An 18,898-nucleotide genomic window follows, 5' to 3' on the forward strand; every position below is an offset into this window, starting at 1 on the left:
ACGGTGTCGCGCTACCGGTCGGGTGCGTCGAGTATGTAGAACGCCTAACCGCGGAGTCCGCGGCTGTAACCGCGAACCGCGCATCTTTACGCCCTTGGTCTGCTTTCCAGCTGTTCTGAAACTCAACTGCCTCAGCTGCCTGTGAGCAGCTTTTCAGTTGTGCTGGATTTCTGTTCACTGCAAAACGAGCAAGGATGAGCGCAACTAATTTGAAAATCAACTGCTGCTCAAACTTAAAGGAGAGCTCAGGCGATATTTCACATAGATCTCTGTTTCTCAAAGTCACTGAGTACTGTCGGTATGAGAATTTAACTTGAATTTAACTTGTACTTGAGTAATATTTAATCAAAGTATTGGTACTTTTACTTGAGTAGCCTACAATATTTTAGTAGGCTACTTCTTCCACCTCTGCTTATTGCTTACTTTTATTTATTTATTTTTAGTGCATGGGACTCTTAAAGGTAGCCTAATTGGGTGAAATATCTCATTTATAATATCCCAGATTACCCGAATCCACCCATAATTGCGATCAGTCAATCAGAAAAGCGTAGCAAATTGGTGCAAAACCTTTTGATTTTGAACTTGCCCCAACTTATGGAAAGAAGCCTTTTCCTGTTAGCCAATCGAAGGGCGACAACTGGACTCTGTCCCCGAAATGAATCCATGTAAACCTATCAGTAAACTGCTCGTGGAACGGACTAGTATTTCGACCAATTACTTCCTGAACCGTGGTGAGATCACCAATGGACTCTACTGGGGCGGGCCCATTTGAGTAGGAAGCTTTGAATTAGTGCGTCTCTTGCTCACGAACCGGCAAAGAGGTATTGTGGTACTGGATGTGTCAAAACTTACTTTGTAGTTAACGTAACTGTAACGATAGACCTAGTGAAGGACTCACGATGTTTTATTTAAGCGGTCTATATGTGGCAGTAACTCTTGCTTTGGTACCCAGTATTAACGTTAATGCTTTAAAAGACGGAGATTGTGAAGGTGAGTAGCCTACATATCTTTCTTCACCGTTAACGTTAACCTGCAGAATAAGGTTAGGTTTGTAGGGTAACGTTAACGTGGTCTGGAAACAGCCTCTTTAGATCCTTTAGATTTAGATTCGGACTACTTTAGGTTCACGGTTTTACTTTAACGTTAGGTTAACGATGCTAAGTTACCAATCATTAACGTTAGCTGTAACGTTCAAGCCAGCCGGTATGGTTTACATGAATATAGTGTGCTAACGTTAATCGTTAACGTTACACAGATGGCTTAGGTGAAGTTAACGTTAGTGCTAGATTTAGCTTCTAACCAGTTAAATTAATGTTAGAAAGCGCGATCGTGTTGAACTTAATGTGAACATAATTTAGCGAAGGCTAAGCATAATGTGCATGCATACTGTAACCACCCTGACTAAACGGCACGGTATTCAGATATTCACAGTTTTCCGTCTCTCTGTCAAGGAAATTGTCATTTCAATGCTTGGGGGGTGTGTGTAAAATAAGATGTAGGCCTACGTTATATGAATAAACGTCACTCTTGAATGTTCTCTATGTAGCTGCTAACGTTAGCGTCAACATAAGCTTAAACGTGAACTAGCCTACTGCATTTCGGAGTTAAGACAACTTCGAGGTCCAAGTCGGAAGCGCTGGAATGCAAGTTGAAAAAGAGTCCTGCCTCTTCAAGTGGACAACATGGGACCCTGTCACTACACTATGCGTACTGCTTCTAAGATCCGTTCTGCGCATGCGCAGAAGCTCAACGTGTTTTACGATGGTTTACGACACTACATGATAGGTTATACGCTTGCGTGATTACCAGTATTATGCGTCTTTCCATTTGTCTCATAAGTCCCCCGACCGAGTTAGAAAGTGTAATGCTACGTTCCAGTGCCCATCCAAACCAATGGTATCCTAAGTGAAGTATAGCTCCTACTTCAAAGAGTTCCAGGCAATTGAAGTGGAATGTAAACAGAAAACATGGTCGACCGCTGCGCTAAGCTGATACTCTTTTCTTTTTTTTTTGTCTGTTCTGGAGCCGTATATATGTAAAAGCGCTGCATTTCGCTATGTAAGATAACTGGGTACTTTGACCGTAGGCTATATCTTAATGCAAACAGATAATAACGACATAATTTCGCACCATAATATGAAAAACAAGTTGTGTTAAAATGGCAGTGTCTAAAACAGGGGTGTCCAAACTACGGCCCTAGGCTACTACAGTGCCCACATTTAAATTAATTATAGCATAAGCGGGCACTGATGAAGTCTAGTGCAAGACAAATCACGTCAAGTGATTGCCAAGTGTGCTCTGGAAATTCACAATTTCGTCGCCGTTTAAAAAAAAAAAAAAAAAAAAAACCTAGTCCAGTATTTCTTTTGAAATTGAAATGAAGTTGTATAGACTGGACTATTTTTTTTTTTTAAACGGCGACGAAATTGTGAATTTCCAGAGCACACTTGGCAATCGACTCCTACAGCAGCAAAGATGGCAACATTTCCGGAAAGGTACTGGCTTGATGAAATTCATTCTGGACTCTCTATCCGACCACATAAAGACCTCGGGATACTTCGGTTTGGCTTTAGGGACCCTCTACTCATTACCACGTAAGTGCAATGTTGTTTGGAACTGTAGAAGAGGTATAAAAATAGTGTTTTGTAGCGGCGAAATAATACGCCCTTCTCACTTCCACGCTAACGAGCTTTGACTAAAAACGGTAACATCGAACTTTCTCAAAACACATCCGAATGACATGATTTGGATGTCAACTCAACGTATGTACTCCCAATCATCCGTAAATCGATCTAAAGTGCATTTTACTCCGGATAATTCCTTTAAGATCCACGACACCGGATTTGTTTGTCCTCAATTTGTGGTGTTCCACCTCGTTGATGACAGGCCTTTCTGACCTCTGTTTTTTGAATATATCAATATTACTTGACGCCCAGAAATCCAGCATACACTGTTGCACTCGGCTAAATGGGGTGCTGCGTCCCCATGTTGAACACGCGTTCTCGCACACTTTCCTGCAAACTTGTCCGACTTAGCAACAGTAACTATGGGACTGACAATGGGAGGAGGGGCTTGGGATCGGTCAATTAAACAACATCAAATGAACAGTATTTCTTAAGAAATTAATTTTCTACAACAAAATTACTTTCATTTAAATTATATAAAATGTTATTTATTTATTTATATATATATATATATATATATATCTCGGTGGCGGACCGTCAGGGCCTTCAAAGCCTTCTCTGAAGGCCTAACTATTTTCAAACGAATGAAAAATAAGTGTCTTTAATAACATTGTACTTTAGCATTTATTATTTGCTTCTGCTTCCCCGATCGTTCTTGACTACTGATATCCCACCGCTGTCCGATATGTGATTTGATTGGCAGATTGTGTGAACAAATAGTGGGGGGGGGTGCGATACATTTTTATCCATTTATTTTTATCCTGGATCGGCATCTATGTGAAAACTGTCATTTGTCTTTGGTTCCCTGCCCTGCTAGTTTAGTCTGACTTTTTATCTCTCTGAATTTTGTGAAAATTATTGGTGAAATCAGACCAGGCTATCAGACATTCTAAAATAGCCAGCAAGCAGTAGCAGCATTAGGGCAATACACATAGATATTCGGCAATAAATACATCTGGTGACTTTTATGTTTAATAGCATGGTGGTGTGCTGTGACATTTTTTTTTTAATAATTTTCTGTTGAGACATAGTGTAGGCCTACCGCGAAATGGCAAACACTGTAGGATGGCCTACTGTAGTTCCACGTGAGTAATCAGAGCAGCCCGGCACCTAGAACAGTTGCACTGTAACGTTAACGTTAGAGCTACAGCTAAATAGGAGAGCCACAGTCTGAAGCAAGTTTGCTGATGTCAGATTAAACTACTAAATGGTTTGGACACATCATTGTAGACCGGTGGCAGTGCTATATGTGCGTGCGAGTCATGAACATAAAGTAGGCAACCGATAGCCTAAATATTTCAAAGTAGTCTGCACAAACCCATACTTGAGTACACTTGGTGTTCACTTTCAATATGACATGGACTAAATTGCGCGTCTTTACTGGACAGCAGCAGGCAGCAGTTTATAATGTACTTGTGAATATGGGTGGTAAATAAATAGCCTAGCAGCCTACTTTGCTGCTGAGGATGATCTGTTAACCAATAAGCAATCGGAGCATTCATTTTTTGTGTAACAAAGATTCTAGTGCTACACAGACTCGCGTAAGAGAGAGAAAACTATTCCCCCCCACCATGAAATGCTGGGAAATTGCACACATTTAAACGCTGAAATGTAAAAAAAAAAAAAAAAATCTCCACCGTAACGCCCCCCTATTATTATTTTTGTCAAAAAATAGTCATCATTGAAGGCCTAACCACTGAACGCACGGTCGGCCACTGATGTGTGTATATATATATATATATATATATATATATATATATATACACACACACACACACATTATTTTTTTGTTATGTGGCCCACTGGCCAATTTTCACCCCTGGTCTAAAACAACCCTACACGCAGAGAAGTAAAGTTTATAGCCTATTCCTACTTCTCACGAAGTGTCTCCATGGGCGCCGCCGACTTATTTTGGTGAGGTCGGGGTTGGTCGAGCTCCCTCGACAGGCATCCCAGTGCACTTTTCTTAGTTGGAGGTAGGATAAGTCCCACGTCCCACTGGTTTGGTTTGGTGGCTCGAGAGAAATGTGACTGCATTGAAATAGGCGAATTGAGTTGCTAATAAAGTTTTTATTATTAATTCACATTGCCCATACCCAATATGGGAGAATGAGGGACGTGTTCTCATGTTCTAGACTATGTCCAGCACTAACGAGATATATGCTGCCCTGGTGGCATCCATGTTCTTCCTAAAAAGACCACAAACCCCAGCGTTCACACTAGCAACTCATTCGTACATGTTGTACGGGCAAAGTCCTTTGAGGCAAGTCCCGCCACTCGACGGCCATATTGCAACGCTTTTTGGGCAGTTATTGGGCATCTATTTCGGCAGAAATGCGTGTGCGCAAGGCTTCACGACACCAATCTTGCTCCAGCGGAGAGATCACAACACATGATTGGCACGATGTCTTCACAACACACCACATTATTGGCTCAATGTCACAACACGGCACATGATTGGCTCAGTGTATTCACATGTTGACGTTTTGCCGCGGAAGGGGTGTGGATATGCGTAGACAACTGCCATATTGCCATTACAAACTAACCCCATGCATTTCTATGGAGGACTTTTTGAGTGCTGTGTCTCCTCAATAGAAAGTCTCTGGTACGGGAGGGCGTACGAGACTAATGGAAAGACCCATTACATATCCTGAGAACGAGAATGTATAAGTCAAGTCAACATTATTTATGTAGCAGTAATAAAGTTCTAATAGTTAAATGTTTTTAAGGAAGCAACGGAAATGTATGGAGGCTATCCAGAGGTCGAATCAACGTTGATTACTGGGGCATAAAAAAAAAAAAGGTTTGGTTCTTGTTGGTTGTCAGTTGAGGCCATGGGTCGGTAGGGAATTTTATTTATTTTATTTTATTTTTTTCCCCCCAGTGGCAGTAAGGGATAGGTAGAAAATCAGTCCCTCCAGGATTTTGCGAGGTTTTTTGAGACTGTTGCGACCTTAAACTTTTTTTTTTAAATTTAGGGCAATTAAGATTGGTAAGACCAGAATCATACTGATCATCTTGATGCTTATTAAAAAAGGATAATCAAAGGTAAACTGTAAGGATTACAGAAAATCAAAGTAGGCCTACTTTATTTGTGAAAATGCTTTGACTGAGGTAATTCAAAAAGCAGTATAACCTTTCGTAGAACTAACTAGAGATGGCATCATGTCATATGTTTCAATACATTCATATATTTTGTAATTCATATTAAGTTCATATCTTTTTAATAATTCATAGTCTGTGGCCTGCATAATTATTAATAGCCAAGTAAGTATCTAGTAATTTCATATTGATTTAAACTATTTGACTACACTTCTGTTTAATGTCATTACATTGGTGGTGTCGTCCTAATTGACTGCCTGCCCCTTTAAGGACGTGAGAGTAGCCTAATTACATTTCTGAGTGGATTGGAAGGCTTGCATCTCACTGTGTTCGGCTACGAGTGTAAATCACTTTTTGCATAGTGCATTACGATATGTGGATGCAATTGGGAATGTCTTCTATGTCATTAGTTAAAATAAATGTAAAAAAAACAACTCGAATGAAATCATTCTTGGATCATAGAAGAGGTACATTTTATTAATTTCTATGATTTTGGTAGCACTACTCAAACTAAGCCCACAAGCTAGCAAACATGACTAGGGCTGCAGCTATCGATTCTTTTTGTAATCGATTAATCTAGCACTTTTTCGATCGATTAATCGGACAACATTTTTTTTTGTATTTTTAAACAACCAAAACAAATAATGCATAACGAAAATTACATTGCTGTAAAATGATCAAGCAATTGGCACAGAGGTATTTATTCTAACTCCAACATTTGGCTCCAAAACTAAGCCCATTTATTGCAATTTACCCATTTAGTGTTTATAAGTGCCAGTGCCAACAATTAAATAATGTTCAAAATACTCTCTCTGTAAAATTGCAACCTCTTGTTCATGACACAAAGCTGTCCATACTATGGTGTGAAGTGCTGGGAGGGAGAAGAGGGAAAGCAATTTAATGTATTAATATGCACAACAAGTTTCATGCTGTAATCTAGACCTGACATCAAAGTAAATATCTGTTTTATGTAGATTTCTACACCTGCAGCATTTGCCATTAGGCTACTAACAAATAATTTTACCATTAGGCTACTAAAAAATATTTTTTGGGGTAGCCTATTTGCTGTGGTAACCTAGCAACCTGAGTGTGTGTGTGCACGCGTGCGGTGCGTGAGGGAAGATGAGGGTGCATGCATGTGTAGGGGTTCTTTTTTAGGCATAACCTACTGTCTTGCAATTGAAAGTGAATAGGTTTACTACTTAAAAACATCAAAGCTAAACATTATATCACGACATCGCTACAAATTCAGTATGTGATTAAAATCAGCCAACATCAATGTAGGCTATAGGCTACGTAGATAGATAGATAGATAGGCTACTTTATTGACGTTTAGTGAAACAGCATGGAGTGGATGTTTTCGGTTCAGAAGCTTATTCCTTTCCTTTTTGAGTAATGATCCCAAAACTTTACTTGAAAACTTTAGACATTCTCTGCCATTTATGGACATCTTGACTCCGCAATCGCACCAGCTAAATTCAGAATGTATCACGATTCACACGCTAATGGTGTGCTTCCTGAACAACTGTCCGTGTGGAACAATCAGATCCCTGCGCGTCATAGGAATTTAACGAGGCTTCGAGGCATGGTTTTTGCCTTGAGTAATTTTTGTAATCGAGTTATTCGAGTAACTCGATGAATCGTTTCAGCCCTAAACATGACATAAGCTAAAAGGACATATCCAGGTAAACGTTTGCCAATGGGTTGCATAGCCTACTCAAATGTCAGTAAACCAAAGCAGTAGTAAGCAGATCATTAATGTTAGCCTTCTATGTATTGTCATCAAAACTGCAGAGGAACGAACACGTTAGGGTTTAACGTTTAACGTAATATTACTAATATTACGTTATACGTAATATAACGTAATATTAGTAATATAAAGTTTTTAGCTTTTTTTTAATTACGAAACTAGACACTCTAACACACCTTATATGTGATTTTGGGAACTCTGTGATTAATGGAAATAGGGCCTCGAAGCCTCGTTAAATTCCTATGACGCGCACTATACACGCAGGGATTTGATTGTACCACACGGACCGTTGTTCAGGAAGCACACTAGCGCGTGAATCGTGATGCATTCTGAATTTAGCTGGCGCGATGGCGGAGTCAAGATGTCCATAAATGGCAGAGAATGTCTAAAGTTTTCAAGTAAAGTTTTGGGATCTTTACATACTCAAAAAGGAAAAGAACACAAGCATCTGAACCGAAAACATCCACTCCATGCTGGTAAAATTATTTGTTAGTAGCCTAATGGTAGGCTGTTTTTTAGTAGCCTAATGGCAAATGCTGCAGGTGTAGAAATCTACATAAAACAGATATTTACTTTGATGTCAGGTCTAGATTACAGCATGAAACTTGTTGTGCATATTAATACATTACATTGCTTTCCCTCTTCTCCCTCCCAGCACTTCACAAAATAGTATGGACAGCTTTGTTTGCCCAGCTAAGTCATGCACAAGAGGCTGCAATTTTACAGAGCGCATTTTGAACATTATTTAATTGTTGGCACTGGCACTTATAAACACTAAATAGGTAAATTGCAATAAATGGGCTTAGTTTTGGAGCCAAATGTTGGAGTTAGAATAAATGGCTCTGTGCCAATTGCTTGATCATTTTACAGCCATGTCATTTTCGTTATGCATTATTTGTTTTGGTTGTTTAAAAATGCAAAAAAAAAATTTATCCGATAAATCGATCGATAAAGTGCTAGATTAATCGATTACAAAAACGATCGATAGCTGCAGCCCTAAATGGAAATGAAATATATGACGATCGAAAACGCACAATCTGGACATTTTATCATAACTCGGTTGCCGCTTTGGGTCGAATCAGTGACTCATGCACGTCATCCCAAAACCAGGCCATTTTTCGTGGGTCTATCACTAGGTGGCAGTCTCGCCAGGTCTCGCTGATCACTTCCCGGAAAGTTTACAGGCAACACTTAATATTTCATGAAAGACGTTATATCTCCATTTCTAGAAAAAAACAGCGATTTTGATGAAAACTAGAAAATGTCATTTCGAGGAAATTACCAGTGCATGAAAATATAAATATACTGTATATTAACATAAAATGCAAAACAAACTTTTATTTGGAAACAGTTGGCAGGAGTCATAGTTGATAACAACTGACAGTTGAAATGTCTAAACAGTTAAATAGTTGAGTAGTTTAAATGGTTAAATTATTTAATAGTGAATTATTGTAGTGAGGACATTTATTTTGAAACCGTTGTGGGCAGAGGAAATAGGAACACAATCTGTAGTCTTAATAGAGCCAGATTGTATGCTTAAAGCCTGAGACAGACTATATAGTTTAAAAGTTGAATTTAGATAGTGTAATGGATGTTGATAGACAGAAAGTTGAATGGATGTTGATAGGCAGATTGCTTAATGGATGTTGGTGGATAGTTTCATGGGTGGATGAGTGAATGGTTTGAAGAGGATGAATGGATAGAAAGTTGGATGGAATGTGCCTTATATCCTTGTAGAATGGAGAGACACAGAGAGAGTTGGCCTAGTTAAGCAGAAAGCAGTTGATACAGGTGCAATCAGTTTAACTGGCCCTTTGATGGGTCCTAGTAGTGAGCAGCTGGAAGTTGATACAGGTGCAAATCAAGTTAATTAGCCCATTGTGATGTCATTAGCCCATGTTAAGTCTATGGGGAAAAATAAGCTTGTTTTTTATTAATATCTCAAAGTATAAAGTTTACAAAAGTGAAAAATACATTCCCCATGTGTCCTTTTCAAGACCTACGTTACAAAGTTTGAACGAAGTTTCTACGTTAAACGGTTAAAGCTGAATTAGATGCAGAAATTTGGTGGGAAGGAGAAGAAGAAGAAGACTTCGGATAACAGAACAGTGCATTTTCATGCACTGTAACTAGCCACTGTTTAGCTTGGGATTTCTCAGGAACAGAGGCGTGTAGAAATACATGGTTTGCACCCACTGAGAGCTTAAAGTCTCACCTTTTAAACGAGCCATTGCATGTGTTCATAGCTATAACACAGAATATGCTGTGGCTGTACAAAAATCATCAACAATGGTCTAGATTGCTGGCACTCTAGGACAAAGCTTCCGAAAACAGCTTGGCATTCAATGAGTTAAGGCCAAATGGGAGACAATCCAACAGATATCTTTAACAAATCATTAGTAATGCCAACAAAGGGTGGCTTGTGTGTATCAAAGTCGAATAAAGTTTCACTGTTGGGCATAAACAAGATGTTTAGAGTCAGAGTGAACACGAAAGGAGCAGAATATAACAGAAGATATAGTGAATACATTTCAAATCTTCACATCAACAGTGTGCCGTCTGTGATGCGAGCGTTAGTCCAGAGCCCCCTGGTGGCTGGCTGCAGTACAATGTGTAACTCTGCCCATCCCCATGTATTTCAATGGCCAAGTAGCCAACTTTCACTTTTCTCACCTAAAACTATTTTTGTATCAACAACTTTTTTATTCGAAAAAATAGTTTTCAAGATGCTTCAATACACACAATTTTTCTTTTCTCGCTGAAATTATTTTTTTTAATGTTATATTAACAAATCTAAAAAGGGCGTGTTTACACCTATGATTGACAGCTGGCTGGCTGCAGACACGACGCTTTGTCCATTATGTTTTACCGTCTAGGCTGCAGACAATACCACGTCATCGCTCACTTATTTTAACGACACCTGATTTCGACACATAACCTAACCTAAATAAGTGTTGCTGTTATTATCATTAGGCTATATCTTATCACAGTCTGACTAAATACATATTGATAGTCATACATTGTGTAGTTGTTTGTAAGAGACATCGTTGTTAGTTGTGACAGATTCTTTGTGAAAAAAGTTATGTGCTGTTCTTTCGTAGATGCTAAGTATATTAGCTCATAGCATGCTAAATCATGCTAGCATTAGCCAGTTGATAGGTAAAGTAAAAGGGCTCTGCTATATTGATCCGAAGTGACGTTAGCCATAGTCACCATCATTTACAGTCCTACTTGTTTCAAATGGTTTAACGTAACCAGTGATTGCCGCCATCATCGTTGCAACTTCATTTGAATACACTTAAGTCACTGGAGAAGGCGATGTTAAGTTTCATTAACGTTAACTCTTGCTTAGTTTTGCGAATGGCAATAAACGCCACCTAGCCTGCTAGGTCGACAACCTCGGTATGCCCATTTATGAATCAGCCCGACAAATAACGTTACTTGTGTTTTAGTGAACACATTATTGGACCATAGCTTAACGTGAGGAGGGATTCAAAGTTACAAATGGCCAATTTGCTTAGTATGTTCAGAACAGCGGTATCTGCAAATGCGTTAAGGTATCGTTGTTACCTGCGATTGCACCGCTGAGAAGCATTTTGCATTCATATGATTTGATCAGGTCTTGCCAGTGATGTGTAAATCCTCCCGTAGACGTACATCATTTCAAAATAATACGTCTAAATTGAAAACTGTGACAACTTATTGATAGGCTCTCTCAATATGTCTGTAATCGTATGCCTCTACCACAGGCTTGCTAGTGTTATATAAGTTATATATCAATAATAAACAATGTCAAATTAATCAACAGCCTATGGACCCTTTCAAGAGTTCCATTATCAGCATCATAGTTGGCCCCACAAGACTTCCTTTTTAACATTCCATATGTTATCTTAATGCAGAGGAAGTAGATTGGGGCCCAAATAGAACGTTCAAGCATTGTTTTTGTTGTTATTGTTGAAAGGGTCTATAATGAAAATAAAACAGTACTACTGCATACAAACCATAATGTATAAGAAGTGCTTAAAAGACCAAAAACTATCACAAGAACGAAGAGCACTGGGCAACTCATTCCACCAACATGGAGCCACTGAGGAAAAGAGTCTTGAATTTGACCTAGCGTTTAAGACTGGTCGACACAACAGACGCTCATCAGAAGATCGCAGTGGGCGGTTGGGGATGTATATCTTGATCATTGAATTAAAATAACAAGGAGCAGATCCAGTCAGTGTCCTATAGGCCAAAGTGAGAGATTTAAATTTAATTCTGGCTACTGTAGGGAGCCAATGGAGAGTAACTAGGAGAGGAGTTACGATGTGTCCTCTTTGGCTGATTGAAGACCAGTCATGTTACAGCATTCTGAATGATATATCACACAAAAAAAAAAAAAAAAAAACATTCAATATTGATTTAGTATCAACCAATAATTATTCTGATATTAATATTCTTGTAACGTCTACATCTTTGTGTAGGCTACAGTTAAATACTAAGCAATGGCCTCTGACTTAAATACCAAGGCAGTTAAATGACCGTGGTATGGTATAGTCTACGTGATGCACAGGACTACAAAGTAAACCCATTTAAAAAGCAGCATCATCATCATCTCAGTATACCCATTTAAAATAGGCAAGGATACGTATTTAATAACATTTGGGGTTGCTTACAGTATACCCACCACTACAACTAACTAAGACTAACTAGACTACACCACACTGGTTAAATGGCGCAATTTACAATTTGTGTGAGTTCAGGGGCATACAGAAAGTTGAAGTTTGGGTGACCTCAATAAAGAAAATAGAAACAAAGGGATGTGTACAGCCTCAAGTATGAATGATGTCACATTAACAGAAGGTTCAGAGCAGCGGCAGACCTTTCTTGGTGCCACGCAAGTTATTGAAAGTCATGTGTTTTCAGAACGTAGTGGTGCTGTGCCATGTCCCATGTATAAGGGGCTTCAGGTTGATCCAGTGACGGTGGGTGATGTCAGGGAGATGGATGTCAGGGGGGAGGACATGCCACCTCAGACCACTCCAGCCAAACCACTTAACGTAGCCATTCCCTTGCTTGCAGACTAATGTAGATCATGGAGACCACCTTGCCGCCACCTCCAGTACATTCAGCCATCACCCATATCTTACCTGCAAAAAGGAAAGTTACAATAAAGTTAGTCAGACAATTTTACAACATTACAAAGCATCTAATCAGGCACTCAACACCACTAGTAATACCAATTAATTAAATATATGTGTGCAATAAACTTCACAGCCTACCTAATGTTAACTACACATTTAAATATGCGGTGTGAATGTTATTAACTTAAGTCCAGCTTGAAAAATAACGTTATCAGTATGACTGATCATGGACGTTAGATGACAAACTAAGGGCTTTCTCAAATGTTCACCGATATCCCTGGGAAGTGACTGGTTCTTGGCGTAGTGTTTAATGCAGGCGTTTCATTTATCGATCATTCACTTATGCGGTCTACAACTACCGACCTACCGATCTATTTTTTACAGTATATGCTACCGACCTACCATGACAGAAGTAGCTCTAACAGAGGTGTCTGTCGTTAACGTTAGAAAAAAATGCAACGCTGGCAAACTGGCTAGTAGTTACATTAACATGACTGGTTGATGAGGTTCATGCTTCACATTACGTTAAAGTTAACTTGCGTTGCTTTATCACATCATACCGTTGCTTTATCACATCATATACTGTACTGACTGTCTAGTGTTATTAATCCCCATGTACAGTCAATGGTTACTACATGTTGAGATGGCATGCATTAAGATTGAGATATTTGAAAACAGCAACAACTAATACAACCAAGTATATCATGCATCGACTGTTACGGGAGCTGTGTGCTAATCTTCACTTCAACAACTAACTTAGTCTCCCGTTAACGGTAACGTTAATGTAGCTGCTAACGTTAGCATCTAATTCGCTGTCCGTATTTCTGTTGTTAGCTCATTAGTATTCACCATACTAAATTGTCACAGTCTGTAATCAACATAATAAGCTCTCTTAGACGTATTTAAGAACACCAATAGACAAAAAAACGTTTCAGTTGATAATGCTAACACTTACCAGACAAGAACAAACCGATTGTTGTTTGTACTGTTTAGCTAACTCACAGCCGCAAAATTCATCCGCCAGCTAGCCTTCTCGGCCCGAAGTCGACCTGCGTTGTGGAAAGGAGAAGGGGCGGGTTTCACTTGACAAGGGGCGTGTTTAACTCTCTGAGTGGCAACTGAGTGGCCGTGCCCGACCGCGACTCCTCTTTACTGTGCATGCTTCAACTTTTGCTGCGCAGCCGCACTTCAAATTGGCTCCAAATTTTCCAAGATGGCGTCGCCTCGGCGGCTTCAATTCCATAGAACACTGTAGAATGCAGCCACACTGTCCAGTTCTATACAGTCTATGGTGTGACCTGAAGAGTGAGTAGGGAAGTGCTACAAAACAAAGTGTCGTGTGGACACTGCATGAGACCGTATGCCAGTGGCACGGGACTGGTACGAAAATCCTTCTCTACTAAAATCACTTTTTCGAATGACTTGAAGCTGAGCAGAGTGGCACAGCAGTGCTCCTTCTAGAGCCGCCCACAGACCTTAACACTTGCATACATTCTAATTTTTACGTTTTTTGGTAGAACCAAAGCAAGATTGGTGCATTTCGGTCGGTACCATTAAGCATTGACATTTGGTGCCCAGCCCTAGCTATATGGGTCGTTTATACAATCCGAGTTCCCGTTGATATCTGGTGTATGATGGGGGAAATAGTTCCAAATCATCTGACTTTAAAATCTATGACTTTGTCTTTAGATGTGGGAGGGTGTGATGGCCTACTGTAGTCTTTAGTCTTTCAATTTATTTTGTATTTAATATGTAATTTGTAGTTAAATCGGATTTGGTGTGAAAAAAATCTTGATCTTTTTTTTTTTTTTTTTTTAAGCCATATCGCCCAGTCCTAGTTGTGTGTTGTGTTAAAAATTAAAGTAACAAAGCAAAAGACCACATTACAGTTTGAACAAAAAAAGACCATTATCCATAACTGGCAGAATGCAAAGAACTTGCAATTACATGAAGAAATAGAAAGAATCAAGATGAATGTGATTACAGGATTAGCAAATAATCACATTATTTTTAATTTACATTTAACCGCATCCCAACCTTTTTGGAAATGTGGTTGTAATTGTTAGCATCACTTTCTTTCTTGCAGTGTGTGTAAGTTTCCTGGGAAGATTTTATCAGACACTGAAAGACAATGATGTCAAGTTCAGCAGTGCAGAAATTGAAAAAGCTTTCATGAAAACCTGTAAGGATGCAAAGGGGAAGGAGAACAGACTCGTAAGTATTTTCCCTACCATATTTATCATCTCCCTGCAAACTGCTATTCCAGTTATGCCTTACAGACAAGTATGTGTTAAATGTACTTGATGTTAACAATGTCCTATTTTTACTTTGACACTCAGTGTTACTACATAGGAGCAACGAGTGATGCAGCCACTAAAATGATCAACGAAGTCTCGAAGCCCATGAGTTACCATGTGCCAGTTGAGAAGATCTGTGATAAGCTCAGGAAGAAAGACAGTCAAATCTGTGAGCTTAAATATGGTATGAGTTGCTATTTTACAAAGCAGATTTGCCAAACGAGTTGTAAAGTCTTTAGTAAGTTTGTAAATACTGTAGTGCAGGCTTAAGCCTCGTGCTGGATGCTGCACGACGCAACATTCTATCTCCCGCCTGTTGCTGCATAGCGCAACATTGACTCTCCCACTGGTTGCTGCGTAGCGCAGCATGCTTTTTATTTCATGTTTCTAGGTGTGCAGAGGCTTAGATAGTAAGGTTTTGGTAGACGTTGACAATTCTTAGTATTTTTTCAGAAAACCCTCAGGAAATAAGGTTATTTAGTCTAGAATGCCATAGGATTCTATAGGCGTTTTTTAGCAGGCATTTCAGGAGTAAATGGGTTAAAGAAACCGTATGTAAGAAATGTATTTCAATTAATCATAAAATGGCCCTGATATGTCACTAGACATTAAGAAATCATGTTCATTTCAAATACTGACAACAGTAGTCCGGCCAGGATATTGTCATTTAAAAAGTGAAGTTGCAGCCCTTAACTGATGTTGATGTTGTCATGTTGTGTTTTGGCCTGATGCGCCACCCGCCACCTATCTACTAATCACGAAGTCAGTAGTGTTTCGGCATCCGGGTTGCCAGCTCTGCCAGTCAGGGGGGAGGGGGAGGGAATACACCGCTCTACAGTAATTTGAAAGTGATTGCAGTACCAGTTTTGGCTACAATCTTACATACGGTTCCTTTAACACAGGTGCTATGAATATAATATTCTATCGTATTTTGTCAGACTAGTAGAGATACAAGCATGGTATTTTCTGTTTATATGCTTGGATACATGCCAGTACTGTGCTTTTTCCAATGTCCAGTTGATTATCCGGGAAGTGTTGTTTTTACAAACGATAAAACCAACTGTCGAGTCAGGCTAAGCCAAAGCTATATCCGAGGTTACAGGTGATAATGGCTGGGCTTCAAGCACAGAGATTCAAAACACGTTTGATGTAGTATTGGCGACTCTTTTCAATATACTCTGAATTTCATGGTAACATCCCTACACCTATGTTCATGTTTTGTGGCTGGAACAAACCTAAAATGCCCAGACAGTGTCACAAATCGAAATATTCCTTAGCTTTTATTCTTAGCTAAATTATTCCTTTGACCTAGTTTTGGCTGTTCTCACTCACACTTTATTAATTAAATGAATTCAATTGTTAGCAATGCCGTTTCTGGCAGTCAGTAGTTATGTAGCTTTTTCAGTGAATCCCCTTACCTGACTCGGTCCGGCCTTCCACCTTAACACCGCACGATTACGCCTGGAAGTGATAATGGGAACGGGATTAGCCTTGACTTGCCCCAATTTGCACATATTTGGCGCAACAGTCGGGAAGGGGCTAGTGATACATATGGCCCATGGTGTCTCTATAGTTTACTGGGACGTGGTTGACTGGTGGAAATATGTTGTCTCTTTTTGCAATACATTTTGTATTGATTGTTGGGTTTTTTTGCTTTTCTGTTTTTGTCCATTTTTGGGCTCCTGTATTCAAACTCTTCTAAAATGCCAAGATTTGTACTTGTTTTTATGAATCAAATGCACAGTACTTAGGGGTGTGACAATACACTCAACCCACAAGACGAGACAATACGCGATATTGAGTTCACGAGAATAAGACGAGACAATATTTGAACACTATATTTAGGAAATCTAGATTTTACAAGTACAAGTACAAGTACAAGTATTTACATTTCTTTACTTGCTGATACTGATATTTCTACCAAAAAATAATTATTAGGCTAGCATAAAAATGTAATGAATTGGAACACATTTTTTTTTTACAATAGGCCTAAGCCTAAAAATAAATAATAATGAGTATCACATAAAATATGTAATAGCAGGCTATTTCAAAACGAGATGTCTCCACATTTCATTTAATTGAATTTCAACAAATTATCAACAAGGCTATTTTGGCACTGCCATCACATTATCTGTCCCTAGTCAGTAAAATCAGACAAGTTACATTAAGACTGTGAGTAGACCCCTGTATAAGTGGTGTGGCTCCATTAAGAATGTGACCACTCCCTCCAAGGAATTTTGTTTACTTTTCCCTCAACTCCTGGTGGGTGAATTACAGAAACACGCTAGCCATCGAGTCTGTGCCAATTGCACAGGTTAGGTGAGCTATAGTTTCAATTGAGAACCATTTGTGTGATGGTATTAGGCTGCATTGATTCAACACAGATCCATAAATCTTGCTAACTTTATGTTTTTGAAGTCAGCTGTGCAAGACTGAAATAAACACACTGGCAGCACATGGAAGCGGTTATGCTACTGTGTTTTAGTGGAAACGGTGTAATTGAGTGATATTATTGTTTCCAGCAGATACCCAAAATGCTGCTACACAGAAAAAAATGTAAAAGAGGCTGGGGCATCTTTGGTGATTTTGCCAGGCTCTTCGGTCATACTGGCTACAGCTGGATACTACTCCACGAGACAGATTTTACCTTGATGAGAAATGTTGTGACATTGTAGTATCGTGAGATCTTGACACACCCCTAACAGTGCTGTTTCAGCTCATTGCATTTTGCGTTGTGTTTTAAGCAACCATTATCTCCTTCCTTTCATCTTATCAGAATTCAGCTAATTGAAGATTAGTTTTAGAAGTATTAGTTTTGAATTGAGCACCTAAATTTTGTTTTGTATGCCTTTCCTACTCCAGAGAAAGAGTTGGACCTAAGCACAGTGGAACTGAAAACACTGAAGGTGAAGGAGTTGAAGAAAATCCTAGAGCATTGGGATGAGACATGTAAAGGATGTGTTGAGAAGACCGACTTCATCCGCAAAATCCAGGAACTCATGCCTAAATATGCTCCAAATGCAGCCAAGGCACGGACAGAATTTTAATGTAACTTCTTTAGTTGAAATCATTATTCTTTGGGAGAAGCGAAAAGTACTGTGGCCTGATGATCACATCACAGATTTTTTTGAACCCTACAGTCTGACAGTCTTGCAGATCTTTTCCAGAAATGGTCTCCTGTTTGAGTTTGAAAGTTTTGCAAAACGTGTTTGATTTTTATCATGATCTATGCTGTACAAACCATATGTTTATCCCAGTTGTACTATAATTTTTCATTAAAACCATAAAAATCTACAATGGACTAGAGTCATTGAAAGTGTGACTACGGTAGTCAGGGTAGAACGACCAGACAAGCGTTATACTGTCACAGTGATCATGACTTTTTTTTTGTTTTGTTTTGGATGTGGCCTATGTATGTTATGTATGTAACCCCCACCCTTTTTTGTAACAATTTTTTTTCTTTTTATTGCAAATAAGTAGGCCTAAAAAAATTGTGCTGTAGATGTCTTTCCTTCATAAGGTAGCCTACTATTTTCCTACTATAGGCTACTAAGTAAACGTACTATATTTTTATTCTCTGCATTACTGCAAGCAGAGGACAATGGACACGGATGCATAAGATCTCTTTTCAGAAAGCGCTGCTTGGAAAACCATAATTAGTTAAGCTATTCGAACTGACAGTGCATACACATAGGCTAGCTAACATCAGGGGCCCGTTGCACAAAAGCAGAATTAAGACATCCGGGATAAGTTACTGAGCTGCGCTCAATGAATCCAAAACAAGAGTGTACAGGCTTAATTGGTTGCACAACGAGCAAGCCAGGATGATCAGACACGGATTCATCAAGCCAGGTGAAACCTATCCTGGATAAGTGCGCGCTCACGGCTCCCTCAAATAGACCCCGCCACCGATCACAGATTCACTGATTCACCATG

The 18,898-nt window shown here is 39.2% G+C and overlaps 1 protein-coding gene across 1 annotated transcript; it reads left to right on the forward strand.

The window, feature by feature from the left end:
• The first annotated feature begins 762 nt into the window (after positions 1-762).
• Positions 763-18,256, forward strand: manf (mesencephalic astrocyte-derived neurotrophic factor). Its single transcript, XM_048255504.1, has 4 exons — positions 763-990; positions 14,752-14,879; positions 15,005-15,146; positions 17,825-18,256. The coding sequence occupies exons 1-4, from the start codon at positions 900-902 to the stop codon at positions 18,007-18,009; spliced, it is 546 nt and encodes a 181-aa protein (XP_048111461.1). The 5' UTR covers positions 763-899; the 3' UTR covers positions 18,010-18,256.
• The last annotated feature ends 642 nt before the right edge of the window (positions 18,257-18,898 follow it).

The sequence above is a fragment of the Alosa alosa genome, chromosome 10, assembly GCF_017589495.1.
Source record: "Alosa alosa isolate M-15738 ecotype Scorff River chromosome 10, AALO_Geno_1.1, whole genome shotgun sequence".
Taxonomy (NCBI): domain Eukaryota; kingdom Metazoa; phylum Chordata; class Actinopteri; order Clupeiformes; family Clupeidae; genus Alosa; species Alosa alosa.

Coding starts and splice junctions, on each gene's coding strand:
- manf (XM_048255504.1), top strand. CDS start 900: ATGTTTTATTTAAGCGGTCTATATGTGGCAGTAACTCTTGCTTTGGTA. Junction 991..14,751: donor AAAAGACGGAGATTGTGAAG/GTGAGTAGCCTA, acceptor TCTTTCTTGCAG/TGTGTGTAAGTTTCCTGGGA. Junction 15,147..17,824: donor AATCTGTGAGCTTAAATATG/GTATGAGTTGCT, acceptor TTCCTACTCCAG/AGAAAGAGTTGGACCTAAGC.